General features: G+C 40.1%; 2 protein-coding genes and 12 non-coding genes across 17 annotated transcripts in view; 6 read left to right on the top strand and 8 right to left on the bottom strand.

Annotated features, from left to right (window-relative positions):
* Positions 1 to 20,156, top strand: part of LOC110056802 (uncharacterized) — a 23,368-nt gene extending 3,212 nt beyond the window's left edge. For 2 of the 3 annotated variants that reach the window (XM_089278866.1, XM_089278867.1), the window contains 12 exons: positions 12,234 to 12,309; positions 12,901 to 12,981; positions 13,430 to 13,502; positions 13,610 to 13,692; positions 13,963 to 14,066; positions 14,446 to 14,486; positions 14,785 to 14,916; positions 15,220 to 15,333; positions 15,993 to 16,110; positions 16,300 to 16,445; positions 16,793 to 16,836; positions 16,941 to 20,156. In XM_089278866.1, the coding sequence (XP_089134992.1) occupies positions 12,238 to 12,309; positions 12,901 to 12,981; positions 13,430 to 13,502; positions 13,610 to 13,692; positions 13,963 to 14,066; positions 14,446 to 14,486; positions 14,785 to 14,916; positions 15,220 to 15,333; positions 15,993 to 16,110; positions 16,300 to 16,445; positions 16,793 to 16,836; positions 16,941 to 18,383 (2,451 nt within the window). In that variant the 5' untranslated portion in view covers positions 12,234 to 12,237 and the 3' untranslated portion in view covers positions 18,384 to 20,156. Of the gene's footprint in view, positions 1 to 401; positions 910 to 1,405; positions 1,570 to 12,233; positions 12,310 to 12,900; positions 12,982 to 13,429; positions 13,503 to 13,609; positions 13,693 to 13,962; positions 14,067 to 14,445; positions 14,487 to 14,784; positions 14,917 to 15,219; positions 15,334 to 15,992; positions 16,111 to 16,299; positions 16,446 to 16,792; positions 16,837 to 16,940 lie in introns of those variants that run through there. The other variant, XM_089278868.1, reaches the window with a different exon arrangement.
* Positions 360 to 432, bottom strand: Trnak-cuu (transfer RNA lysine (anticodon CUU)). Its single transcript has one exon. It is a non-coding gene; the product is annotated as a tRNA-Lys (tRNA).
* Positions 4,154 to 4,226, top strand: Trnak-cuu (transfer RNA lysine (anticodon CUU)). Its single transcript has one exon. It is a non-coding gene; the product is annotated as a tRNA-Lys (tRNA).
* On the bottom strand, positions 4,983 to 5,055 carry Trnak-cuu (transfer RNA lysine (anticodon CUU)). The gene has a single exon. It is a non-coding gene; the product is annotated as a tRNA-Lys (tRNA).
* On the bottom strand, positions 5,832 to 5,904 carry Trnak-cuu (transfer RNA lysine (anticodon CUU)). The gene has a single exon. It is a non-coding gene; the product is annotated as a tRNA-Lys (tRNA).
* On the top strand, positions 6,322 to 6,394 carry Trnan-guu (transfer RNA asparagine (anticodon GUU)). Its single transcript has one exon. It is a non-coding gene; the product is annotated as a tRNA-Asn (tRNA).
* On the bottom strand, positions 7,076 to 7,148 carry Trnak-cuu (transfer RNA lysine (anticodon CUU)). The gene has a single exon. It is a non-coding gene; the product is annotated as a tRNA-Lys (tRNA).
* Positions 7,534 to 7,606, top strand: Trnak-cuu (transfer RNA lysine (anticodon CUU)). Its single transcript has one exon. It is a non-coding gene; the product is annotated as a tRNA-Lys (tRNA).
* On the bottom strand, positions 8,287 to 8,359 carry Trnak-cuu (transfer RNA lysine (anticodon CUU)). Its single transcript has one exon. It is a non-coding gene; the product is annotated as a tRNA-Lys (tRNA).
* On the top strand, positions 8,791 to 8,863 carry Trnak-cuu (transfer RNA lysine (anticodon CUU)). Its single transcript has one exon. It is a non-coding gene; the product is annotated as a tRNA-Lys (tRNA).
* Positions 9,549 to 9,621, bottom strand: Trnak-cuu (transfer RNA lysine (anticodon CUU)). Its single transcript has one exon. It is a non-coding gene; the product is annotated as a tRNA-Lys (tRNA).
* Trnak-cuu (transfer RNA lysine (anticodon CUU)) lies at positions 10,389 to 10,461 on the bottom strand. The gene has a single exon. It is a non-coding gene; the product is annotated as a tRNA-Lys (tRNA).
* Positions 10,896 to 10,968, top strand: Trnak-cuu (transfer RNA lysine (anticodon CUU)). Its single transcript has one exon. It is a non-coding gene; the product is annotated as a tRNA-Lys (tRNA).
* LOC110057409 (N-acetylglucosamine transporter UNC93A-like) lies at positions 18,986 to 26,458 on the bottom strand. 2 transcript variants are annotated; one of them, XM_020764010.2, is made up of 6 exons: positions 26,301 to 26,458; positions 25,176 to 25,316; positions 23,070 to 23,504; positions 22,090 to 22,616; positions 21,353 to 21,620; positions 18,986 to 20,695 (listed from the first exon to the last, which is right to left on the bottom strand). In XM_020764010.2, exons 3-6 carry the CDS (start codon positions 23,485 to 23,487, stop codon positions 20,430 to 20,432), a joined length of 1,479 nt encoding a protein of 492 aa, XP_020619669.1. In that variant the 5' UTR covers positions 23,488 to 23,504; positions 25,176 to 25,316; positions 26,301 to 26,458; the 3' UTR covers positions 18,986 to 20,429. The 2 variants fall into 2 exon arrangements, with proteins under 2 accessions (XP_020619669.1, XP_020619657.1); XM_020763998.2 differs by lacking the exon at positions 25,176 to 25,316 and having other exon boundaries at positions 26,301 to 26,457.

The raw sequence follows: 26,458 nt of genomic DNA, 5'->3' as shown, positions 1-26,458 counted from the left end.
AATATTACCGTGCACGTGCACGTTAAGTAGATGTATTTTGTAAGGATGAAATTGTGGGTAAAGCCCCTTGGGGTATCCTCGTCAGTAAAATTTACGTCCAGGCCCTACTAAGATTTCCGAAACCGGGAGTGATCTAAAAAAATAACTTTAGGGGTGCGGATTACCTTAGGAATAAAGCTACATAGGGGATTAACGCTTTCACACTTCATCCTGACTTGAAGAGACTCTCAGCTATAAAAAGATTATTTCCTGCAATCATTAAAAGAAGTGCTTAACAACTTTCGTTTCGTGAAACTCAACCAGCTGACAATTCTAACTGGTTGCCAGTTCCAGGTCTCGGAAAAATAAAATATTATTAGCGCCCAACGTGGGGCTTGAACCCACGACCCTGAGATTAAGAGTCTCATGCTCTACCGACTGAGCTAGCCGGGCACAGTCAAGGTGTTTCTTTATAACCTTCTCGTTGTTATGTGATAGCGAAGAGAGCTAAACGTCGTCGTAAGAAAAGGTCTTGAAGTTGTTTTTTATATCAGAGATAAACTGAAATTAAGAAGTCAACAAAGTCGAACTTGTTTCCTTGTAAGGAATGTACCATAAAGCTCTATGGTTACTTTCGGACTTTTGTAGTCTTTTTCTGTGGTCACTTTCATAAGTCGTAACTTTGTGCTTGTATTCGGAAAGAATTTGACGTTGAAAATACTGAGGAAGTTTCTGCAGCGCCCAACGTGGGGCTCGAACCCCCGAGGTCTCATTAGGAAGAGGAAGAAGAGGGAGAAGTATAATATAGCTGGGTACTTATGCATGATGGGAAGGCGTTTCAATTTCACTCAGTCCCACATAGTTGTGCATAAGTTCAGCCTAGTTCACTCCTAAAGTACATTTGCTTGTAAGAGCGACTCTGCAAACAAGGTAGGATCTGTGAAGTCTGTACTTTGTATCTGATTTTTTTAATAGATATTTTTCAGTTTTATTCGTTCACTGGACAGTTAAGTGAGTTTGAATTGCATGAATCTCGAATTCCCAAATTCCGTTGCGAAAATGCCATCATTCCAAATAGCAATACACTAGAGATGCTTGCAGTCGTTACTGCTGACGATTTTCTGAAATTCGATATACATGCTGCTTATATCTGTAGGAAAGTGTCTAACTAGGTTGCAGTCGTGAGAAATGTACATTAATTTACATGCCATTTATTGCTCCACACTTCGATTACCGGTGCACAGACCTGGCACTTCTGTAATAAAGGTACGGCCGGGAAATTGAAAAAAAAAATGAATGAAAGGGCTGTTCCGTTTGTCTTTTGAGACAAACACACCCCATATGAAGAACTTCTCAGTGTTTTAGGTAGAAGAGCCTTATTGCATGGAACAAAGATTACATAACATCCTTTGTACGGTTTACACAGTCGTGAATCAAGGCACCCGGAGAGTCTAAGTGAGTTAATATCACCAAGATAAAAGACATACGCTTTGAGAAGAAAAGACATTCTGGCCCCCAAGGTTTGGAATACCTTACCTGATGTTCATAGAGCGTCATCGGATTTTAAAACTTTTAGAAAACTTTTAACAAGTGAGTCAATACTTTAGACAACATTGCTTTCTTATCTTGTAAATAGTTCTTGTTCTGTGATAGCTTTATTTTCAACTCTTACTTGGTTTATATATTTTTATCAAATATTTTTCTTTTATTTACTTATTTATTTCTTATTTATTTTTCATGGCATATCTTTGAAGTAGCTGATGCATTGTTTTTAAAAACTAAACCATATAGCAAAGCGGATGTTCCTCGTTAAATAAAGTATTGTATTGTATTGTATGAATGTTTTTAAGTGCATGTGATATTTTCCTCAGGCTCGGATTTTTTCCATCAAGGGATATAATTGAAAGGCTGTTGTTGATGATTTTTTGAGGGGGTTGCAGCACCATAGTCGACTGAGCCTCAGCAATTTTTAAACTCTTTTTTCTTGTTGGTATAGAGCAACTAAACATAAGGATCCGCATTCAAGTTCAACTGTGGAAAGTTTACACTCGACATAGCGTGGGAAACTGCCGATTCTTCAATATTTACTGAGGAATCTGGACTCTGGAATGCATAATGAACTCCTAACAGAACACGAAACCTTTTTCTGTTTCTCAAAGAAAACCTCTCATTGTAGCAACTAGACTAAACGAGCTAAATTATTGAAAAAATGCTTGTTTAAATAGTGTTCGATTAACACTACAGACAACAAGTCCTTTAAATGTTCTCTGCCATCATGTGGAGCCGATAGAAAGCGGCCATCTCCATACTTGGCAAATTAACGGTCAATTACATTACTAAGACAGCTTTTAAGACCTTTAAATCACCTATTTAGTTGTTAAGGCCCGGAAAATCAGGTGATCATGTAAAATTTCAGCCGATTCAGAGAGTTGACATATCCGACCCTACTTTTAAATATTGCTCAATTCTTTCAGATTATATGGACTGAAATGTTTTACAGTCAACTCTCGATTTCTCGAATCTTCAAGGGAATTTAAAAAAGCTTCGAGTTATCGGGAGTTCGAGTCAGTATCAGGAGTTGAGAACAAATGACCGGAAATAAGGAAAAAAAAACGGCTTTTACAGTATTTCTACTCGTACAGTGTACATTTAAATCAAATTTACTAATAATTCTGAAGACTTCCAGTTAAAATGAAACCGTATTTATAAGAACGTAACGTAACGCGAAACAAAACAAAGCAAATCAAAGTAGCAGGAGAAGTACAGATACTGGAAACAGTTCGCAGGTTTTAAAGGGAACAAGGTCGGGCTACTGATAAAGTGTTTAAGTGATTTACTTTTTCGAGACTGAATAGTTTCAATGTTTTGGACTACAGTACTGTTTGTTCAACTTGTCGCATATTGACAAACATACTTCGAGTTATCAAGAGTAAAATTGTATAGAAAATGACCTGAATGCAAACGAAAATTGCTTCGAGTTAGCAGTGCCTGATGTTTGAGTTATGGAGTACATGGAAGGTTCGAGTTACCAAGAATAAAAATACAGTAAATGCATGACGGAAATTCCGGGCAAACCGATTTTCGTTTGAGTTTGTGCGAGGTTCGAGTTATCGGGAGTCGTCTGTATATACTGGTGTTTACATAAACTTTTTTCTTTTTCTGAAACTATTTTAAGAATAAACCTGAAAAATTGGCAGGAGTTATCTTTTGGAGGGCTTAAAGAACGTCTGACATGCGTGCAATACTTCAAGACACTCAAGATAGCTAACAACACGGAAATAAAACAGACGTATTCGGTTCGTCTTCTAAGATAAATAAGGCAATTTTCTGCGTTCTCTTATTAAACCCATACTACTTCTCAAACTTGTTTTGCATCTTTGAATAAAATTGTCACAGACACCAGTAACAAAGTATCTCTACGGAGAAAACTTACTTAAGTTGAGTACCTGACTAGCCCGGCCTGTAGAGCATGTTGTGGGTTCGACCTTGCCTAGTTTTCAGGCCTCGATAATTCACCACCGAATTGAATAAACAGTACCAGTGTTGGCCTGAGAAAAGCCGTTTAGGCGCAGGCCGAAGTTTCAAGCCTATCTTTGAACGCTGGTAACGTATTAGTTACGTTACTGCGGAAATCCTCGCCTCTCGTCGACAAACGTTTCAGTTCTCTCTAACTCCTGAAACTCAGTTCTCATATACGTATCAAATTTTGTCAACACGCTTGCGTGTCTTTTGCTATATTTTCCCAAAAACAGATTTTGATTTAGATGTGGACAATATTCATGTCTTCCGGTTGTTACAGTCCTCTATAATGGATACTTATGTTTGAAGAGGTTTAAGTCTTGTAGCCTTAATCATATGCCACTCGTAATGCTCAAGATGGAGAATCACTTCAAATATATAGGATCAACCATTCCGCAATGGAAGATTCCTGCCAGTGATATAAGCCCTTTCTAAAATAAGCCCACAAGAATAGTTTTTTATAGAAAAAAAATTAAAAACAGGACTACGGATTTTCGTTGGAATTCTACTGAAGATAGAAATTTAATAATCGGTCCTTGTATATGTGAGTGCCTTAATCAAAAGACTTCACACACTTGTCACCAACAATAGCTACTTTCAAATAGTATATCTAGCAAAAGTGGCTACTCTAGTTGAGAGAAGTACGATTCAACGTGCCCGGCTAGCTCAGTCGGTATAGCATGAGACTCTTAATCTCAGGGTCGTGGGTTCGAGCCCCACGGTGGGCGCTGGAAATTTTTTTGTGACTTGTTTCAAAGAACTATCTCTTTGTAGCACCTCCTTGAGTTTCCTTTTTTAAGTCCAATTTGGTGTGAAGGCTTTCTTCGGAAAGTTTGTTTGGCACAGGAATGAAAACTAATATCAGTGAGTATGGAATGTTTTGCACCAAAAATAACTTGGGAAAAGCTATGTGTGGAAACAGTCTCATGGCTGGTGTCTAACACAGACCGTTGGGATGTACTGCTTGCAGAAGTATTTTTTTCTTGGTATGCTTTCAAGCTATCATGCTCGACCATGTTTTACCTATTACAGCCACAGTCAGTGACATGCCTAAGGCAGCGTCCACACTAAGCCGGAGAAAACGCAGCTTTATTTCGCCGATTCGCCGGACCTACCATCCACATAATCCGTCACGAAAACGGAGCTTTTCGAAAACGCTTTACAAACAGGAGGAATTTGAAAACGCCGGGTTTTCGTTTTCATGTGGACGGAAAACATTTGAAAACGGAGCTTTACGAAAGCGATAGCGTCACGATAATGATGGAATTTTCCTTGACCGAGTTTTCCTGAGACACAAACCTAAAATAACCGGTGTACTAATTTTCCAGCGTAGTGTGGACGGAAAACATTTGATGCGTTTTCAGAGTGAAATCGCCGTTCTCAAATTCCTTCGAAGTAGTGTAGACGGGGCCTAAATTTCTTTTGGTTGGTAACAAGGCCCAGACAATAGGCATAAAATGTTTAATCAAACGGGACAAAAATGGCGCCCAACGTGGGGCTCGAACCCACGACCCTGAGATTAAGAGTCTCATGCTCTACCGACTGAGCTAGCCGGGCACATTGTAATGATTTGCTACCGTAAGTACAATTTAAGGTTTCCACTTGTTATCGCTTGCTGTGGTTTCCTTTGTTGTCAAAGCTGAGTTCAAGCTTTGAAAACAAAACCCTTGTTGTTTGGAACATGAACAGTAAGGAATTTGCATTCGCATTATAGAGACGTCACTCTTTGTCTAACGAAGCATAAGTTATTGCGTGAGAAAAATTTTGCAGAAGACATAAAGTGGGCTGGGGAGGAGGGACTTGCCAGCGTCGCTGAAGGAGAGATTAGTGGGGAAACCTGCTTTAGCCGTCGAGTAGACTCGAGTCAGGAGCAGACTTACGAGAAGAACAAGATTTGCGTGCAGCTGGTGAATAATAATGTTCTGGGAATCTTTCATGGGACCAAAATAAACAATTGGGTGTTCAGGCTGCAAGAACTCGTAGTTATCCGATCTAATGAATAGTCATGCGAGAAAAAATGGCCGTCTGACCCATATCAACCGGCAGCGTATATAGAAGAAGTTTTAAAGAACAGAAATTCGTCTTATTATTTCTTCAGGTATCATTTTCATTGTATAACCAGTAGCTAAATTCTTTCCCCGGGTAGAACGAGTTGAGAATCTTTGGTTAACTTGCTGCAAAAGTAACTATTTTGTGGAGTGCATGCTTTGTAAACCTATAAAGCTACCACGCAGAACGTTCTATTTCGAGGTTGCAGCCACAGTATGACATGGCTTATTCCAGTTTCTCAGTTATTTAACTCAATTCAAAAGAAATTGAAAGAAAAATATATGCGCCCAACGTGGGGCTCGAACCCACGACCCTGAGATTAAGAGTCTCATGCTCTACCGACTGAGCTAGCCGGGCACGTTGATTTTGGTGTTTTGGTGTTTGTAAGATTACTATTGCTCTATCATCTACTTCTTATCGCTACGAAGCCTGGGAGGAGTGAGTTGATAATTTTGACCAAACAAGAGATCACTCGACCTTTAAAGTCGCGCTGTTCCAGGTCCGCTGCGATCGACACACTCTCGTGTTCATTTTTCGTGATCATTTTGTGCATGATGAAACCCAATGCTTTAGAGAGAAGAATGGGTGAATCTCTTGAGTTATACAGTGACATCTTTTTTAAATTCAAGAAAACCCATCTTACTTTATATGCATATAAAATTTTCTGTTGGACAAAGCAGTAAAAGAGTGGAGGTTAAGAGTCAGAAAATTTTAATTGCCTGGTCCGTATGTTTTTATGGCATGAATGCTTATTTTGACTGTTGTATTTATCGCGCCCGGCTAGCTCAGTCGGTAGAGCATGGGACTGTTCATCTCAGGGTCGTGGGTTCGAGCCCCACGTTGGGCGCGGGCAATTTTTTTTTCGACTTGTTTCCAAGAACTATCTATTTGTAGCACCACGGTGAACTTGAACTTCCTTTTTAAGTGAAATTTGGTGCGAGGGCTTTCTTCAGAAAGTTTGTTTGGCACAGGAATGAAAACTAATATCAGTGACTATGGAATGTTCTGCACCAAAAATAACTTGGGAAAAGCTGTGTGGAAATAGTTTCATAGCCGGTGTCTAACACCGACCGTTGGGATGTACCGCTTGCAGAAGTATTTTCTTCTTGGTATGCTCTCAAACTATCGTGCTCGATTTTTCTATGGTTCGTCGGACCTGCCATTCACATGATCCGTCACGAAAACGGAGCTTTTTGAAAACACTCTTTTAAGCAGAGGAATTTGAAAACGCCGGGTTTTCGTTTTCATGTGCACGGAAAACATTTGAAAACGGAGCTTTACGAAAACGATAGCGTCACGATAATGATGGAATTTTCCTTGACCGAGTTTTCCTGAGACACAAATCTAAAATAACCGGTGTAATAATCTACCGGCGTAGTGTGGACGGAAAACATTTGATGCGTTTTCAGAGTGAAATCTCCGTTTTCAAATCCTTCGAAGTGGTGTAGACGGGGCCTAAATCTCTTTTGGTTGGTAACAAGGTCCAGACAATAGGCATAAAATGTTTAATCAAAAGGGTAAAAATTGGCGCCCAACGTGGGGCTCGAACCCACGACCCTGAGATTAAGAGTCTCATGCTCTACCGACTGAGCTAGCCGGGCGTGTTAATTTTGGTGTTTTGGTGTTTGTAAGATTACTATTGCTCTATCGTCTACTTCTTATCGCTACGAAGCCCTGGAGGAGTGAGTTGATAATTTTGACCAAACAAGAGCTCACTCGACATTTAGAGACGCGCTGTTGCAGCCCCGCTGCGATCAACACACTCTCGTGTTCATTTTTGGTGATCATTTCGTGCTTGATGAAACAAAATGCTTTATGGAGAAGAAAACCCATCTTACTTTATACGCATGTAAAATTTTCTGTTGGCCAGTACAGTAAGGGAGTGGAGGTTAAGAGTCAGAAAATGTTAATTGCCTGAGTATTTTTTTATGACATGAATGCTTATTTTGATTGTTGTATTTGCTACCATTTTATTAAGCATATCGTGCCCGGCTAGCTCAGTCGGTAGAGCATGAGACTCTTAATCTCAGGGTCGTGGGTTCGAGCCCCACGTTGGGCGCGGGCAATTTTTTTTCCGACTTGTTTCCAAGAACTATCTATTTGTAGCACCACGGTGAACTTGGACTTCCTTTTTTAAGTCAAGTTTGGTGCGAAGGCTTTCTTCAGAAAGTTTCTTTGGCACAGGAATGAAAAATAATATCAGTGAGTATGGAATGTTTTGCATAAAAATAACTTGGGAAAAGCTGTGTGGAAACAGTTTCATAGCTGGTGTCTAACACCGACCGTTGGGATGTACTGCTTGCAGAAGTATTTTCTTCTTGGTATGCTCTCAAACTATCATGCTCGACTTTTCTACGGTTCGTCGGACCTGCCATTCACATAATCCGTCACGAAAACGGAGCTTTTTGAAAACACTCTTTTAAGCAGAGGAATTTGAAAACGCCGGGTTTTCGTTTTCATGTGCACGGAAAACATTCGAAAACGGAGCTTTACGAAAACGATAGCGTCACGATAATGATGGAATTTTCCTTGACCGAGTTTTCCTCAAACACAAATCTAAAATAACCGGTGTAATAATCTTCCGGCGTAGTGTGGACGGAAAACATTTGAGCGTTTTTAGAGTGAAACCTCCGTTTTCAAATCCTTCGAAGTGGTGTAGACGGGGCCTAAATTTCTTTTAATTGGTAACAAGGTCCAGGCAATAGGCATAAAATGTTTAATCAAAAGGGTAAAAATTGGCGCCCAACGTGGGGCTCGAACCCACGACCCTGAGATTAAGAGTCTCATGCTCTACCGACTGAGCTAGCCGGACACGTTAATTTTGGTGTTTTGGTGTTTGTAAGATTACTATTGCTCTACCATCTACTTCTTATCGCTACGAAGCCCTGGAGGAGTGAGTTGATAATTTTGACCAAACAAGAGCTCACTCGACATTTAAAGACGCGCGGCAGCCCCTCTGCGATCAACACACTCTCGTGTTCATTTTTGGTGATCGTTTGGTGCGTGATGAAACAAAATGCTTTATAGGGAAGAATGGGCGAATCTCTGGAGTTATACAGTGACATCTTTTTTAAATTCAAGAAAACCCATCTTACTTTATACGCATGTAAAATTTTCTGTTGGCCAGTACAGTAAGGGAGTGGAGGTTAAGAGTCAGAAAATTTTAATTGCCTGAGTATTTTTTTATGACATGAATGCTTATTTTGATTGTTGTATTTGCTACCATTTTGTGAAGCATATCGTGCCCGGCTAGCTCAGTCGGTAGAGCATGAGACTCTTAATCTCAGGGTCGTGGGTTCGAGCCCCACGTTGGGCGTGGGCAATTTTTTTTTTCGACTTTTGGTTCCAAGAACTATCTATTTGTAGCACCACGGTGAACTTGGACTTCCTTTTTTAAGTCAAGTTTGGTGCGAAGGCTTTCTTCAGAAAGTTTCTTTGGCACAGGAATGAAAAATAATATCAGTGAGTATGGAATGTTTTGCATAAAAATAACTTGGGAAAAGCTGTGTGGAAACAGTTTCATAGCTGGTGTCTGACATTGACCGTTGGGATGTACTGCTTGCAGAGGTATTTTTTTCTTGGTATGCTCTCAAACTATCATGCTCGACTTTTCTACGGTTCGTCGGACCTGCCATTCACATAATCCGTCACGAAAACGGAGCTTTTTGGAAACACTCTTCCAAGCGGAGGAATTTGAAAACACCGGGTTTTCGTTTTCATGTGGACGGAAAACATTCGAAAACGGAGCTTTACGAAAACCATAGCGTCACGATAATGACGGAATTTTCCTTGACCGAGTTTTCCTTAAACACAAATCTAAAATAACCGGTGTAATAATCTTCCGGCGTAGTGTGGACGGAAAACATTTGATGCGTTTTAAGAGTGAAACCTCCGTTTTTAAATCCTTCCAAGTGGTGTAGACGGGGCCTAAATCTCTTTTGGTTGGTAACAAGGTCCAGACAATAGGCATAAAATGTTTAATCAAAAGGGAAAAAAATTGGCGCCCAACGTGGGGCTCGAACCCACGACCCTGAGATTAAGAGTCTCATGCTCTACCGACTGAGCTAGCCGGGCACGTTGTAATGAGTTGTTACCGTAAGTACAAGTTAAGCTTTCACTTGCTATCGGTTGCTGTGGTTTCCTTTGTTTTCAAAGCTGAGTTCAAGCGTTGAAAACAAAACCCTTGTTGTTTGGAACATGAACAGTAAGGAATTTGCATTCGCATAATAGGTATGTCTCTCTATGTCTAAGGAAGCATAAGTCATTGTGCGAGAAAAATTTGCAGAAGATATAAAGTGGGCTGGGGAGAAAGGAATTGCCAGCGTCGCTGAAGGAGAAATTAGAGGGGAAATCTGCTTTAACCGTCGAGTAGACTCGAGTAGAGTAGACTTACAAGGAGAACGAGATTTGCGTGCAACTGGCGAATAATAAAGTTCTGGGAATCTCTCATGGGGCCAAAATAACCAATTGGGTGTTTACTGCAAGAGCTCGTAGTTATCCGATTTAATGAATAGTCATGCGATCAAATGGCTGTCTGACATATATCAAACAGGAGCATACATAGAAGAAGTTTTAAAGAACAGAAATTCGTCTTATTGTTTCTTCAGGTATCATTTTGATTGTATAACATGTTGTTAAATTCTTTGCCCGGGTAGAACGAGTTGAGAATCTTTGGTTAACTTGCTGCGAAAGTAATTGTTTTGTTTGTACGCTTTTAAACCTATATAGCTACCACGCAAAACGTTCTATTTCGAGGTTGCAGCCACAGTATGACATGCTTTATTCCAGTTTCTCAGTGGTGATTTAACTCAATTTAAAAGAAATTGAAAGAAAAATATTTGCGCCCAACGTGGGGCTCCAACCCACGACCCTGAGATTAAGAGTCTCATGCTCTACCGACTGAGCTAGCCGGGCACGTCGAATTTGGTCTTTTGGTGTTTGTAAGATTTCTATTGCTCTATCGTCTACTTCTTATCGCTACGAAGCCCTGGAGGAGTGAGTTGATAATTTTGACCAAACAAGAGCTCACTCGACATTTAGAGACGCGCTGTTGCAGCCCCGCTGCGATCAACACACTCTCGTGTTCATTTTTGGTGATCATTTGGTGCATGATGAAACCCTAAGCTTTATAGAGAAGAATGGACAAATCTCTTGAGTTATACAGTGACATCTTATTTAAATTCAAGAAAACCCATCTTACTTTATACGCATGTAAAATTTTGTGTTGGCCAGAGTAGTAAGGGAGTGGAGATTAAGAGTCCGAAAATTTTAATTGCCTGGTTATTATGTTTTTATGACATGACTGCTTATTTTGGTTGTTGTATTTGCCACCATTTTACGCATATGGTGCCCGGCTAGCTCAGTCGGTAGAGCATGAGACTCTTAATCTCAGGGTCTTGGGTTCGAGCCCCACGTTGGGCGCTGATCTCTTTTGCTGAAAATTTTTTTTAAAGCTGTTTTTCCGACAGCAAATTACATCAAGAACTTGGAGTCCAATTTAATTTCCTCATTTTTAATACTAGGCAACAGAACAGAAGGGGACAGAGAGGGAGGTTCTAGTCCAGGCCTGAGATGTGTCAATTCTATAACAGTTATTTTTAGTTTTACTGAAAGCGGGGAGAGCCCTTTTCCTTTTGCGTCCGCATGATATTTTCTTCCAGGTGATACTTTGAAATGGCAGTCGGCGTGGAAATAAGTTTTGTCGATAGAAGAGCCTTTTATAATTACTTGTAGAATAAATAAGGACAAGAGCATTCCTGGGGTGATGGCATGGGTCAAAGCGGGGGATAAATTAAATCCCGCAACTTCTTTCGGACATGCAGACTATGGAAACGCAGTTCTCTTGGTGAACAAAGCCGTTTCAGCGGGACATTTTTAAAATTCTATTAGGTCAGTTGTGGACTATGCACTTTTCAATGTGGCTTTTTCCACAAGTGAAGTTTACAGACGAACATTATGTTGACATTGTCGGGAGAAAGTGTAGATTTACCGAAGGCGAAGAAAACTTGTCAAACATAAGCTAACACAGTCAAAGGAAGGTACGCGTTGCCTCTATCTCTGTTTTTCCTGTTGAGAAGCAGTCAGAAGAAGCTAACAAAATTATTTTGTCGCTGCATGATCGTCACCCTGGTTCCTAGCTGTTTAATCGCAGTGCTAGCTGTTGTTGGGGAATTCAAATTATTTTTTCCCGATTTAATCAATCGAACGTTCGGTAATCCAACTCAGTCGAACTTTAGTTATTATTCTTTACTGGCACGCATGCTGTTTACGGTCCATTACTGCTGCCATTTTGGGCACCAAAGCACAATTTTAAAAGCGTCTTAGCTTGTCCGGGACTTTAGCGACAGCCTTACGTCATATATCTTATAAACTATTTCGAAGACAGTTTTATCTGCTGTACTGTTCATGTCTGGTAGTGTTATCTTATATACATGAACTTCAGTCAGTCAGTCAATAACTATAGTCAATAACATAATTGATTATTTAATTGATTAATTAATTAATTCTGTTGAGTAAGTAGACTTGGCTTAGGCCATCTCATGAACAGGACGTGAGGGAGACATTAAAAGTAAACATTTTACCCTCTAGGATATTGTTACTTTTGCTAGTAAAATCAAAAATTTTATTCTAAACTATCTGTAGGAAAATAAAGCAAAAATTAATTGCGAGTTTTTTTTTTCTTACAGGGCAATGAGTCTTACACAGGTTCAAGACGTCTCTGTTGAGGATATATGCATGAGAAAAAAGCCAAGAAAACACTACGTAAGTATTTTTACGTCAAAATATTGCAAAACGATTTGAATTTCGACCAGTTGCGTAATGCTGAAAGACAATTAATTAGCTATGAACGGCTCCTCCATTGTTCCTGTTCAATTGTTGCTGTGTCAGCATTCGTGTTGTTATGGGCATAAAAGTGATTGACAGGTTGAGATGAAAAAATCTTTCCCGTGATCCAAATCGGCAACTTCAATCGTCGAATAAACGCTCAGGGCGCTCATTTCGAATTTAGGATAAGGTGTAGACACGCTTATTCCAGGGGGAAGGTATTTTGGCTGAGGAAAGGGCGTTTATTTGATGCAAAAGCCCTTATTCGGGGATTTTTGGATTTTTTTTTCATGTACATTTGCAACTATTTCTCTTCTCGCCATTGTCAGCTATTCTTACTTTCTGATTGGCTCTTGTCATTTTTCGTGAGTTGTTTAATAACAGATTTATCATCATCGAGTCTTCTTCGTAATTAATTATCATTGAGGAAGAGCTCCTTGAAATCCTGTATTGTGGCGAGTGTGCTATATTTAATGGTTGAAACCTGAAACCCCTGCTAACCTTGTATTTAATGTAATTAATCATTAGGTGTACTTCATTCATGTGCATTGGAAAAATGGACCTATCACTCCTGTTTACAGAAGCTACAGTACTCTTCTTGAACTTCAGGTACAAAAACTTATTGCAGTTTAACAATGACGTTTTATTCAGGTACGAGATGTCCTACCATATCACGGGAATATTTTGAGAATGCAGCTATTTGAAACTTCCAGTATAAGTTTAAGTCGGCAGGGTTTTGACAGTTGTATCATTTATTCAGAGAAAGTACGATAATTCGATAGAGTCGTTAATAGAGTTTTTACTCAAGCTTGACAAACATACCAGTCACTTGTCCTTTAATGCAAAGACAAACTAAAATTTGTCGATATATTCATCAACGCTACTTTTAATTGGGTGTACACAAGAGTTGAGTTAGATTTTAAATTTACTACCTTTAACCAGTCTACTGATGAGGCTTGTTAAGACAGACGGGCTGCGTATGCATGAGTCTCATAATCAGTCATATCATCAGTCTCATGCTAAGTTTTACACATATTGAATTTGTTTTTTTTCGCAGGAAAGACTGCTAACAATAGAGGACTTCCTACTAAGGCAGAACGATGAGGCAAACACTGGGACACTTCTCAAAAGTAATTTGAAAGTTTCTTGACATTACGAGGCTGGAGTAAGATAAGACAGTGGTTAAGATATTTATTTTCAGTATAGCTTTCAACACTGATATAATTTTCCTCGACAGGAGAGTCATTTTCCGACAGATTTACAATTAAAAAGCGGGCCAAAGCGCTCAGAAGAATGCCTGTTGTGGACGAATTCCTCAAAGTAAGTCTAGTTAAGACTTAAGCACCATATGAATAACAAAAACGTTTATTCATTTCAGTGAAGAGCTTGTTAACTACAAGTTTGACCAAACATCCTTTACATATAGTACGAATAGGCTGTTAAACCACTATTATAAACTGACTTCTTACTAACTCCCCTAAGCTGCACTGGTCTATTCGATCTTAACGCAAAGAGATGCACAGGAATTATAAACTTCAAACTTGTATATGTCACAGGCATACTGACTGAATATCACTCTATTTTTTTCAGTCGATAGTTCACCGTCCACCACACATCTCCGGATCAGATCCTGTGATTAACTTTTTTCTTCCTTTACCTGAAGACCTTATCGAATCAGATTCCGATCAAGCACAGTAAGTCTGTATATCTTCCTCCTTACATGGCAACTTCCGCGAGCAGCCAGCATGAGGCAAATTCTGCGCTCTGATTGACTACCCATGAGGCTAATCGATCACTCGTTCATTAGCGGCATGTTCATATAAAAGATACGTTTAAGAACTCCTTTGTTAGCTTGATTTCTCACTGATGTTGATGCTCGTCTTCAACACAACTTTTCAAACCTTCTCATATTTGCGCACTTAAACATGGCGAGAATCATTTTGGACAAGCTTGCACTTTATATGCCTTTGAGGAATTTCCAGCTAATCTATTGAGGAAGCTTCATAAGGATAAAAACGTCTCCTGAAGAATTAAACAGCAATCACTTTTTTGTTTTTGTTTTCCCCTTATTAGAAGATCTCACAGTATGGACAGGCAAGGAACAAAATCCAAACGTAAGTGTTGCACTGCATCGTCGGTATAAACGTTCCTACATCTGGAACCGCATTTGTACCACAACTGATTTGACTAAATGATTGCATTTGGGATCAACTGAATTTCGTCAAGAGTGCAATATGGATGTCAATTGCTGTCATTTTCGATTCATAAGAGCACTTGCACTTGAATTTCATCTAAAAGGCACTTATTTCCCTGCTTCGTTAATGATTCGTTTATCTTCACCAAAAATAGTTTGCGTACAAGATTATCACATCAGTTGAAAGTCATTTTTGAAGATTTTAATTTGTGATTTAGATATCCATCATATATCGGAGCCAATTTTGCTGGAGCAGTACGTGGCTATCTCAGACTACACTAAAAGAGAAGAAAGCGACATCAGTCTTAAAGCTGGTAACGTTGTGGAAGTAATTGAGAAAAACGAGCATGGTGAGTTAGTGATCTTGATGATGGTGTGGTCACCTGATGGTTAGTGCGTATGTTAGGCTCCAGACCGGGCGGTCCGGCTGGTTTCGAGCCCGACTCATTATTGATAATTTAAGAAAGTCTTGTATAATCCTGCAACCACTGATACGAGAATTAAAAGCTTTATCCGTCCAATCAGAAATTAACGACCATTCATTCATTTTAGTTCGCATAACTTTTCTTTTGGCTGTTCATGGCCGTGTTTGATATGGGGATGACCGCTTTACCAGTCATTGTAAAACAGTCATATTGTATTTGTATTTGTAGGTTGGTGGTTTGTTGATCTTGATAGCGAGCTTGGTTGGGTCCCAGCCTCCTATCTTGAACCAAGGGACGGGAGCATGGACGATCAAATCTTGGAGATTTATGAAGAAGGAGAAGGTAAAGTTATAAACAAAGTTTAAAGACACAAGACTAAAATACAGCTCATTAGTTCAAAATTGAGTTTTTTCGAGTGCTCACAGCACTGTTGAGCTCTGTTGAAAAGTTCATATGTTTGGAGACTACTATCTCTTGTCAATTAGTGAGTGGGATCAGTCTAAACGTATATCTATGCGATACCTACCTTTTTCGGGCTTTAGGTGTGTAAAAGTGTAGGTAATTGATCTGACAAGTTGGGGTATATGATAGGGTAGGGAAATCCGTCATTTATTTATTTGAAAGGGCCTTTCATGAAAATATTTTTGAACAGACGCACCTTATAGCTGTATCAGTTCATGACAAGGAGACTTCCTCTTTTGGCAATTAATCCTTAATTATTCGGGCCAGTTATGAAAGTATGTGAAAAGGTTACCTTTTTCAATTAAATGTATACGAAAGGTTTACCTTTTCTGTCAAAATGGTGTACAAAAGGGCAAGGCCGGGGCTGGACCGCGGGGCGAAGCCTCCCCGTATAAAACTTTGTAGAATAACCCCCGGGCATTGATCAAGATGCAAAATTCTTGTTACCATGTGCTTGATCAAGAAAATCATAAGTGATTTCGAACTTACTTGATTATAACAGAAAGTTCCAATTGCAAACAAGTGTCTTTATTTAACAGAGGAAACTTACATTACCATGGCAACCTACGAGCCTCAACTGGAAGACGAGGTTGGGTTTGAGATGGGGAAGATTATTAAAGTCATTCAGAAAAATCTGGACGGATGGTGGTTTGTCAAGTAAGTCTTAAGTTTATGCTTCATCTCGTTTTTTTAGAAATTACTATTTGATCTTCTGTTGCCTTTGGGCAGCTTTTAGACTCCCAGTTTATAATGTGAACTCAACACACACAAGGGATTGATTCCCAGGGAATTAAGTGGCATCTCGGAAAAGTACTTTATATAATCGGGCACTGTTCCTCGCTGTAGGTTGGAGGAAAAGGAAGGATGGACACCAGCCATGTTTCTGAGAGAAATAGCCTCATCTCAACACAACGCGAGAGAGAAAGGGAAACACGCTGCAGTCAGAGCGATGCTTAGAGACACACGATTAAATAGTATATCGGTCATTGCAGGTGAGAAAATAAAACAATTTACATTCGTGAATAAATTTAAATAGATTGCCGTGGGCCGTGCGTCTCTATTTTTTCTGTTCGGATGAAGTGCATGCTCATTGGGAAATTATATTAATTGTGATTGCACCTTTACAACATTCAACGATCCGTCTATCTGTCCGTTTACCCCTCCTTCTTCAATCCCTCCTGTTTCAATCAAAATCACTCCCCCCACCGAAAAAAACTCCATATTGAAAAGTTTCTAAACAGAAAACATGAATCAAATAGGTGCTGTTTAATTGGCGGTAATTTCCAGTGTAAATCGTTCGTGCAGTTTAATGTTGACTTTTCCCGCTTTCTGTTTCCAGGAAGAAGACAAACGTGGGATCCCTCCGCAAGGAAAATGAGTGTGGTGAGTCTTTTCTCTTATTCCCCCCTTTATACCTTTGATCGAGTAGTGGCAAAGAATTTCACGAAGTTTGCCTTCTAAAAATTATAATTTTTTATCATTTTTAGAAGAGGAATATTTCTAGACATGGAGCAAACCAGGGAGAACCAAGTTCTACAGCAAGAGAAAACAGTTTTAACACCAAGCCCGCAAGATCGTACGTAAACTTGGAATTTCATGAAATCACCAAACGGCCTGCAGGACGGCAGACTCCTCGCCAAAAACTGGATCCTAATGAAGCAAGAGAAAACAGTTTTAACACCAAGCCCGCAAGATCGTACGTAAACTTGGAATTTCATGAAATCACCAAACGGCCTGCAGGACGGCGGACTCCTCGCCAAAAACTGGATCCTAATGAAGTAAGAGCAGGTTGCAGATTTGGGAAAGTCTCGAACAGCATTAAAGAAAACGAAAAAAATGAAAACGGCGGGCTGCTCGGTGTTGGACTCGGCTTCCAACCTAGAGCGTTGTCATTTGTAGAAGAGGAGAGCCAGGAAACTGTATCCCGCGGGACGAGTCCTATGCAAAGCCCGCTGCTGAGTCGGGATTCCAGCAGCTCAAAAAGTCCAGATGATGCTTTCGACAAACCTGATGGTGTCCAACCGTCTGAATCTCTGGATGAAGAAGTAAGCAAGAACGTCAGCGGACTTCCGATTGAAGATGCTGAAACTACGCACACACCCGACTTTGAAGATGTTGTTGACAATTCTCACACAAACGAAGGGCTAGAGATGGAAGATGAAGAGAACAGCGAAGACAAAGACCAAAACAATAATGAAGGAGATGATGAAGACAAAGACGAGGGCAAAGAGTACACAGAAAACATGCCAGAACTGGTAAGCAATAAAAGGTTTTACGCCACCGGTTCGTACAAAAAAGAGGAAGATAAAGAAGTCAATTTACGAGAAAATGTTGAGGTTGAACTTCTCGAGGAATCCGAAGGGGGCTGGTGGCTAGTGCGAACCTCAAGTCACTCTGTGGGTTGGGCGCCATCAAACTTTCTGGAAAAGGCCCAAAGTCTAAAAGGAGGATTTGGACATAGCAGCGGAAAAGACCTGCAGTACGAAAATATCCTGGAGGTTATACCGATAAGACCGCCTAAGTCCCCCAGAGTTCTTAAGATGGCGGAGGACATGTGTTTAGAGAATAAATTTTGGTGTTACATTCAGAAAAGTAAAGATATGGACACTTCCCCGCTTGATGAGAAGGACGTGAAGCCTGAGAGAACTAGCGATTTCAATATCAAGAACAATCAGCTGCATTCAGAGGAAAAAGAAAACAACGAGGTTATGACTTCTACATTTGACGACTATGAATGCGATCTTGAAAATGGAGTCTGCACGAGGAAAAGCCCCAAATTAGCGGGTGTTAAATACGTGCCTCGAAATAACGCCCCTGCTGACAAGGGGTTCCTTCAAGCTGAATACGATGGCCCGGGTCTCACTGAAAGATCCGAAAGTGTACCAAGTTTAGCCGAGTCAGAGGACTTTGATGACTTGCCTTCTGACTGAACTCAAGTGCAACAAAACAGTAAATAGCTGAAAAATCAGTCTCGCTCGCTTTATTTCGTACAATGTACTTTACTATTGTCAGCTGTGTCCTTGTTTTATTATCCATATCATCGTGCATGTAAATAGAGGATAATACATGGGCGCACGTAGATGTGGAATATCTCCTCGAGTGTCCCACTCGATATCTTACGAGTGAGCTCAGCAAACGAGTCAGATATAAAGTTGAACACGAGAAGAGAAATTAGGTATCTACAAGCAACCATGTGTTATTTTGTTTATTATATAAACAGATTGATAACGACGTTCTGGACGGTTTTTTGTAAGACAGAGGGCGATAAAGTTCTAGTCCTCAACTTTTAATCTAACGTTGATCCAGCGCTCGTGTAATGGTCGGCCCAACTGAATCGCTTTTTATGCAGGGAACGTCACTACGTCAGTGCATTGTGGTGAGATATTATGTGATAGAAAAACATAAAGCAGGTGGTCGCCAGTCGATATAATATCGTACATAAGACTTATTCCAGACTAGTACGTACAATCTGTGACTACATATTAGATATCATCTCTAACGGGAAAGAGAAACTATAAGTCGGGCCAACAGGTTTGATGTTCATGTTTATTAAGCGTAATAATCTACGTTTGTATACAACTGAAGGAAGTAATATCTGCCTTCCTACAGATTTACACTTTATGACTTCAAGTGCCTATGAAGTAAAAAATAATTCCTGCTTATGTGAAAGGCTTTTCAAAGTAAAGAAGAATGGCGTTTCCCTTTTTGGAATATCTTTTTTCGTTTTAGAGATATTCACGTTTTTGTTTTATGCAAATGATGAAAGCGATGACGTCATAGGTGGTTCCTCTAAAACAGCACAACACTCAATCGAGAATAACTCTAGAAATATTAAAGCAGTGTTTTTCAAATTTGGCAGCGGCGATGTGCATCACAAAAGAAACAGAATGACACCTACTATGTTGTTGCCATGGCAACACTCTTGGCTCCAGTCTCTTTCTGTGAAGAATCAAATATACCCATTTGCAACCTTTTAAAGTGGGCCAGAGGGTCTTGCTCGGAACACACATGGCTCCCATATTGTCTTGACTCTCCCCATTAGATTGGTGGGAGTGGATGATCCTTGTTTAAGATAAAATCTGGGAATTTTAGTCTTAATTAAAACAGAACCAGCAGCATAACTGTTGTCATGGCAATGGCGCGACGGGTGTCATTATGTTTCTTTTGTGATGTACATTTCTTGTGCCAAGTTTAAAGAACACCGCTTTAATATTTCTAGAATTATTCTCGATTGAGTGTTGTGCAGTTTTAGTGGGACCACCTATGACGTCATCACTTTCCTTACAAAAACGTAAATATCTCTAAAACGAAAAAAGATATTTCAAAAAGGAAAACGCCATTTTTCTTTACTTTGAAAAGCCTTTCAAATAAGCAGCAATTATTTTTTACTTCATAGGCACTTTAAGATTTTCACTCATTTAATGTCACTCATCAATCTGTTTCTTTGAAATTCACTCCGGTAATCTCAGCTATATTCCTCAAGCGTGTAAAAATCACCTTCCTCAACATTTGCTTCATTTATTAATACAGCATAATCATGGGACGTTCGAGATAGTTATAGACTCGTTGGTAAGGCCTCCTATGTATACCATGCATGAAAAATCCAGCAAAACTAGACACTTTGTTCAATTTATCGTGCTAATTCTAATGCTTATTACAAATTACGCAATTACCCAAAAATAAAAAGTACATGAAACATTAAAGATATTCTATATATTTTGTATTTTGTATAGGATTCCGTATAGGGACAATAAACTTCTCATAATCTGTACAAAAAATAATCAGGATTAATCTGCCTGCTTACTGTGAACATGTGATCATCCTTTTGGGCCCAGGCCCTCGCCCAGATGATCACTCTGTACGAACTCCCGCTAAGACCGAGTTTAAACCATTTACTATAATACTGAAAGCGTTATAGCGCCTCGTGAGAAGTTCGATACTTCCTTTTCTGAAGCTACATAAGCACACGCCCCAAATCAAGCTGACGGGTCTGATTTTCTACCATCCAGAGCCATGCCGTCTGCAAGAGAATACGCTTGGTCGATCCGCGACTTGTTGACATACTCGGCGGTGAAATACCCGATCAAACTGACAATTAACACCACCAGTAGTATGATAAGCTTCACGTGGATGCACAGATATTTGGAGTACGCAAAGGCCAGCACAAAGCCAAGTGATTCCCACAGGCGGTAATTGGAGAACGCGGCCTCTTGGTTATCGTGAAAGAACACACCGTACATGGCTGAGGAGAAGAAAATACAAGATAAACAAAATCTCCGATATCAAAATACAAATTCTATTTGTTGGTCTCTTCACACAACCCAGGCCTGGTTACACAAGCGACATAACGACACAATCACTTAGGACGGCATTGTGAACGCCGACATAACGACATAAGGAAAGATCAGTTTTTTCTCTTATGTCGTTATGTTCATGCCGTTATATTGCTATTATGTCATTATGTCAGGATGTTCACACTGCAAACATAACGACGTAACGTCCTTATGTCTTTATTTCGTTGCGACGCTAGTACATGTGAACTAGGCGTTACGGTACAGAGGTCGTAGCAATGAGATGGTGATGATAAACGGGGATGGTGGAACTGAGGCAAGGTTCCAGTGTATTAGTTTGGTGAATGTCGGATCACAAACGGAGACGGAGTTAATATTGCCATAACTTACACTTCACTTTCCTGTGTTACAAACGACATGTTGATAACTTTTCGGGCTGAGAGGCTTCAAAGTCTACTTCCAGATATCTTTCTAACTTATTGGAGATTCATAGAAAATGGCGGATTCTTTCTTGGGGCAAATAGCATCCCGTTATTTTCCGAGAACTGCAGTTAAAACACATGTTTCTGTAAGGTTTGCAGTGGTCTAACTACATTACTGTGTCTTACCATTGATCTGAGTTTGCCAAACTGCATCACAGTATCCCAACAGCGCAGCAATAACATAAAACACCCAGACCAGGTGGTAGTTAGGCCTCCAGATTAACATGACAGTAATGACAGCGATATGAATTACCGCTCCACTGATGAAGACAGGAATTCTCCCAGTGTACTTGGTGAGGCGGCCAAGCGTCAGAGAAAAGAATGCGTCGGTAGCGCCAAAGCAGATCATCACGAATCCAACACGATGGATTCCGAGAGAACATGTAACGAAGGCCTGAGAAAAACAAGTTAGAAATACATTGTTATAGCCGCTAAACATATGAGGTATTGCGATGACGAGGGTAGTGATTTATGACGTGCCGACAGAATTGTCACAAGATTTAATAGCTGTTATTGTAGTTAAATCGAAACCAAACATTTTTTTTCCTTTTCGTCGTCGTCAAATTTTATCAGTGTAGTGAAAACGTTTTTAAGATAAACTGGAAAAAAAGGTTTCAACTATTCTTTGCGCATTGTTTTTACCGTTAAGTAAAGGTAGTGTTCGGCGATAATATTTTGTAAATGAATAATGTCGGCAAACTGTTTGGAATGTATCAACAAAGCTCGTCCAAACGTTCTTGTTTAAGATGGAATCTTAAATTCGCTATTACATCCTCATTGTCCCTAAGATTATTCGCTGTCATGACATGATTGTTAAAACGATTAAGACAGTTTAGAAAATAAACTTAAAGTAGATATTTTACCGCGGTAAAGTCGGCAAACGTAAAAGCCTGTTCCAGTCCACTGAACATGGTCAGCGGCAACACCAGAAGCATGCGCATATCCGTCAAGTGTTTTGCAGTGGCGATCAGTAGGCTCGCTCCAGACTCTTGCTCCTTTCTTCGGTCCAGACTCCCAGTGAGTCGGTCAAGCAACGCGATTATCAAAAGCACTGCAAACACGCCTGTGGCCAAGTAAATACTCAGCAGTCTGATCACCAGTTTACGGTCATACTCGTCCGTGGCGTTCGTCAATTTAGGAGGGTTACTACAAAACCGCGCTCCACACACCTCGTCGGCGTTTTCACGGAAGGTGTCGTTCACTCCCTGCTGAAGGACAAGGGACGAGATAAGATTCCCCCAGATCTGGCCGCTCTGAAAGATCAGGAAAAATATGCCGAAGTATCGAGTCACAACAGCGTCTTGTGTCTCACGGTTGAGCTCTGCGTAACGGATTCCAGTAGTGGTCAGGTAGGCACATTTTGACGACCAGAGAGGTGCCGCACAAATACCTAAGAGCAGAAAATGACATCTTAGCTGCTACATAACAACATCAGATATCTTACAATATCTCTCTTACGTGATTGTCAAAAGCATAAATTTATTAAAAATTCCGAATTCCTTTTTTTATCTCTTAAAATGTTCAAATTTGCCATCATTTTGTCTCACCATTCGTCTTCGTCGTCTCTCTGTAGCGAAGTGGTGTAGATTAAAGAATAAGTGACTTTAAATGATAGGCGACAATTTTACGGATACAACACTACAGGATGAGATCCTTTTTAAGTAAATATATAACTCACGAACTTGCGTTCCATAATGCATGTCACATCCCTCGAAATTGTTGTTTGCCTCTCGGCTTTCTTCATTAGCAGAGACGGTTGATCAAAAAAAACTAAATGAAAAAATCGTGACACAATCGCGTTTCCTCTTGTAAATGGTAAACAATTATGTTCAAATCCACTTACCGATTATGATAGACGCAGGGATAAGAGTTCCCCACCTGGCGTAATAATTAGCCACGGTGTATAAAACATAGCCAGTCATCGCTAACACCAAAGTCCACTTGCATCCGAGTCGACCAATCACAAAGGGCGGTACGAATATACACGACAGGATCAGCGCTGCATAAATTACACTCAGCGAGGCTAGACCCAGGCCCTCATCTTTGTTCAAACTGCTCTGTAAGTTTTGAAGCGATTGAAAGGCGGTGAAGAGAAACAGGAAACCCAAGCTAATCACGTACACATTCTTGGTGATTTTTCTTTTCTCTTTCTTTCGTTGCTCGGGTGTAAGCTGTTCCGCTTCTTCCTTGTCGTTGTCAACAACTAAGTTCTTAGCGCTTGCTCTGGCATCTTCTAGCGGCTCGTCAGTTCTATCGGCCATTCTCTCGTTTCCTCAGACTGTTAAACGTTAAACTACGTCAGAATTTAAGTTCTTTTCACAAACAGACTTTGGCTAACACATCCAACGGCAACAAATCAAGGGGAAAACCTTTCTAATATAAGCTGTTGAGAAGCATATCGGCATATGCAGTAGGAAAATGCAAGTATTGCAGATGAACGTTTTTGTAGTCTAAACGCTGCGTAAAACGTTTTGAAATAACAAAGTGGTAGGTAATAGATGAGTTAGTTTAGATACAATAAAGGTGCAGCAGATAAAGTTTGTTTTGCGTCTATTTTTTTAGGTAACATTTTTATTCAAAAAGATCGGCCGTAGCCTTCTAGGTAGACTTTTATGCAGGAGGCTAAGAGCTACCCACTTCGTGAAAATCTATGGCTTTCGCTCGTCCGGATGATTTGTTCCGTCACGTATGCGCCAATTTTGTTACCCGACCTGTCTTGCTTTACAAGACCGTTGATCGATACGTGCTAACAAGCTTCTTTACTGCGCATACTCGACAAATTTCTTACTACTTACCCAGCTATCGGCATCAGCAGCACAAAACGGAAAAGAACCCCCCACCCCCCCTTCTCTCGTGCGTTTGGTTTTTCGCGTATTCAACGATGTACCAGAATACGGGAATCAATTTCCCAGTCGGTGTATAGAGAGTTCGTTTGCAAGCACTTCACATAGCCCATACATGATTTAATTAGGGATTTTAAGCAACCCACAACGGCGACGGTAACGGAGTACAGTGACTCCGCACGTGCGTCATAGATTTTTGTTCATTTCTCTGCCGTTCTGTGCAAACCGACAACGTGAAATACCCAAATTTTGCGAAGTTTCTCGGGAAGTGTGGAGCCACGACGACCACTTTTCGACCTTTTCTAAATCTATACGCTGTCTTACAAATTCAGTTTTGAGATAGCTCTGAGACTAACAGACAAACTGAATGACTCTGGAGTATCCCCAGTCTCATTGCTTAAATATTAAAAATATATATAATTATATAAATTCATTTTTCGATCAACGTTTCCCTCGAAATTTGTTCGCACTACGACGAAAAACAACGTTTGGTGTTTGCAAAAGTATTGAAAATTCTGTGATCATCAATTTTTCGTTTCTGCAATCCTATTCGCACTTACAGGACCACAATCACAGCATTTTGAGTTATTTTGGCCACGAAATTGAATTAAACCTGAAAATAGGAGTTTACTAAGATAGAAAAACACCAAAGAGATAACAATAAACCAAAAAGAAAAAAGGATGGAGAAGAGTGACACGGATTACAATCGACGAACTTTAAAAATCTAGGCTAAACTTTTCAAGATGGGCAAACCGTGACGTAACTCCTTTAAGCATGCAAAGTTTTTCGTGTGACAGATATGTCAAATATTTGTATACGCTGCGTATTATTCGTTGTGAAATATGATGACCGTTCGAGGAACAAAGGATTTTCTCGCCTGACAGAAAATTCACGGCCCGAGTTGACGGGATCTTTCAAGTTTGATGGCACTTGCGTAAACTTTCGTAGGCGAAAAAAGTCGTTCACACTAAAAATGGCTTCGTGTTGACAGATTTTTTTGCACAACAAACATAATTTTGCGTAGTGCGAACAGGGCTCACCTACTCTATCACAAGCGCGAAGCGACATCATTAACGACAGGTTAAAGTTGTAATTGGAGACTTACTTGCATTTGAATTACAAACCAACTGCGGCCGGCTTGACGACGAGAGCTACAACTGTCTGACCCTTGGCTGATAATTGCGCTACTCATCAGCCAAAACAACGTTTATGTTTTCGTCGGTTTCGTGTGCAGTGAAGCAAGTTGCTTTGAGTAAATACAGAATATAAGGGCGTTTAGCGGGTGTATTGGGGGCTGGGGAGGCTCATGAGAGACATATGTCACGATATGGCATGCTGTGTAAACAGAGCATGATGTTACTAAGGTTATTAACAATGGTTAATACGAATTCCAAATCGAAATTTGCATTATTTTGTCGGGATTTTAAACTCCTAAATGGCTAGACGCTTTGGTTTATCGAATCGAGCCGAACCCGAAAGAGAAGCATTTCACAGAAATGCAGAATTGTTCTGAGCCCTTTGTAATGCTTCAGTAGATCAGCTAAATATAAAACAGATAAAGTCATAAAGGATCAAACGAAGATGGCTGAAAGAGACGACTGGATCGTGACTGAAGAAGAAATATACCTTTCTAAATGATTGATTTTCACTTCTTCTCACTCCGCACAAATATAACTCGGCGATTTTGAGAATATCGAGTATCTTTATCCCGTTAGATAACCTCTATTTAACAAAACGCGATATAGTGATTTGCGAATGGAACTGTGTCACGACAAGATAGGTAGAACTCCAGCTTGCTCCAGTCGTCGCAAAGTTTCTGGGTCTGTGCACTTCATTCAATCATCGCACCCCAGTGTAATTGTAATACGGCTACCTTATGACATGTACTTTACCCATCAACGAACAGCAACTAGAAATTCCATTTCAAAATAATTGAACTGGATTTTGAGTTCATGGAGCGATTAACAAATGTCTCATAATTAACTCCTTGTCGTAGTGACTTCATTGTTTGTTTTTTTTTCTTTTTCGCCAAACTTGGCTACAGAGCGTATCAAGAGTTGTTGAAGATTAAAAACAGGAAAACCACAATGTTTGAAACCGGGAGCAAGGTAGCGAAAGCACGCGAAGCTCATGCATTGGATTGCATGCGACGATGGATAAACGAGGTATTTCCCGGGCAGACTACCAGCTTCTGGTGTATAGAATTGTACGATAAGCGTATTGTACATACCTGATACACACAAAAGATTGTGTCTCAGCAGTAATTCCAATAATTACGCAGGTATTCTTCCAACGCCTGACGATCGCCCACTCAATACGGACCTTGTAACAGATGTAATTTGAGCAGCATGAAGCGAAGAGGGACTGGAACGAGCCAGACTCTATGTT

The sequence above is a fragment of the Orbicella faveolata genome, unplaced genomic scaffold, assembly GCF_042242905.1.
Source record: "Orbicella faveolata isolate gen_17 unplaced genomic scaffold, um_ofav_v1 contig_47, whole genome shotgun sequence".
NCBI classification, from domain to species: domain Eukaryota; kingdom Metazoa; phylum Cnidaria; class Anthozoa; order Scleractinia; family Merulinidae; genus Orbicella; species Orbicella faveolata.
This window is presented reverse-complemented; position numbering and strand designations above follow the sequence as displayed.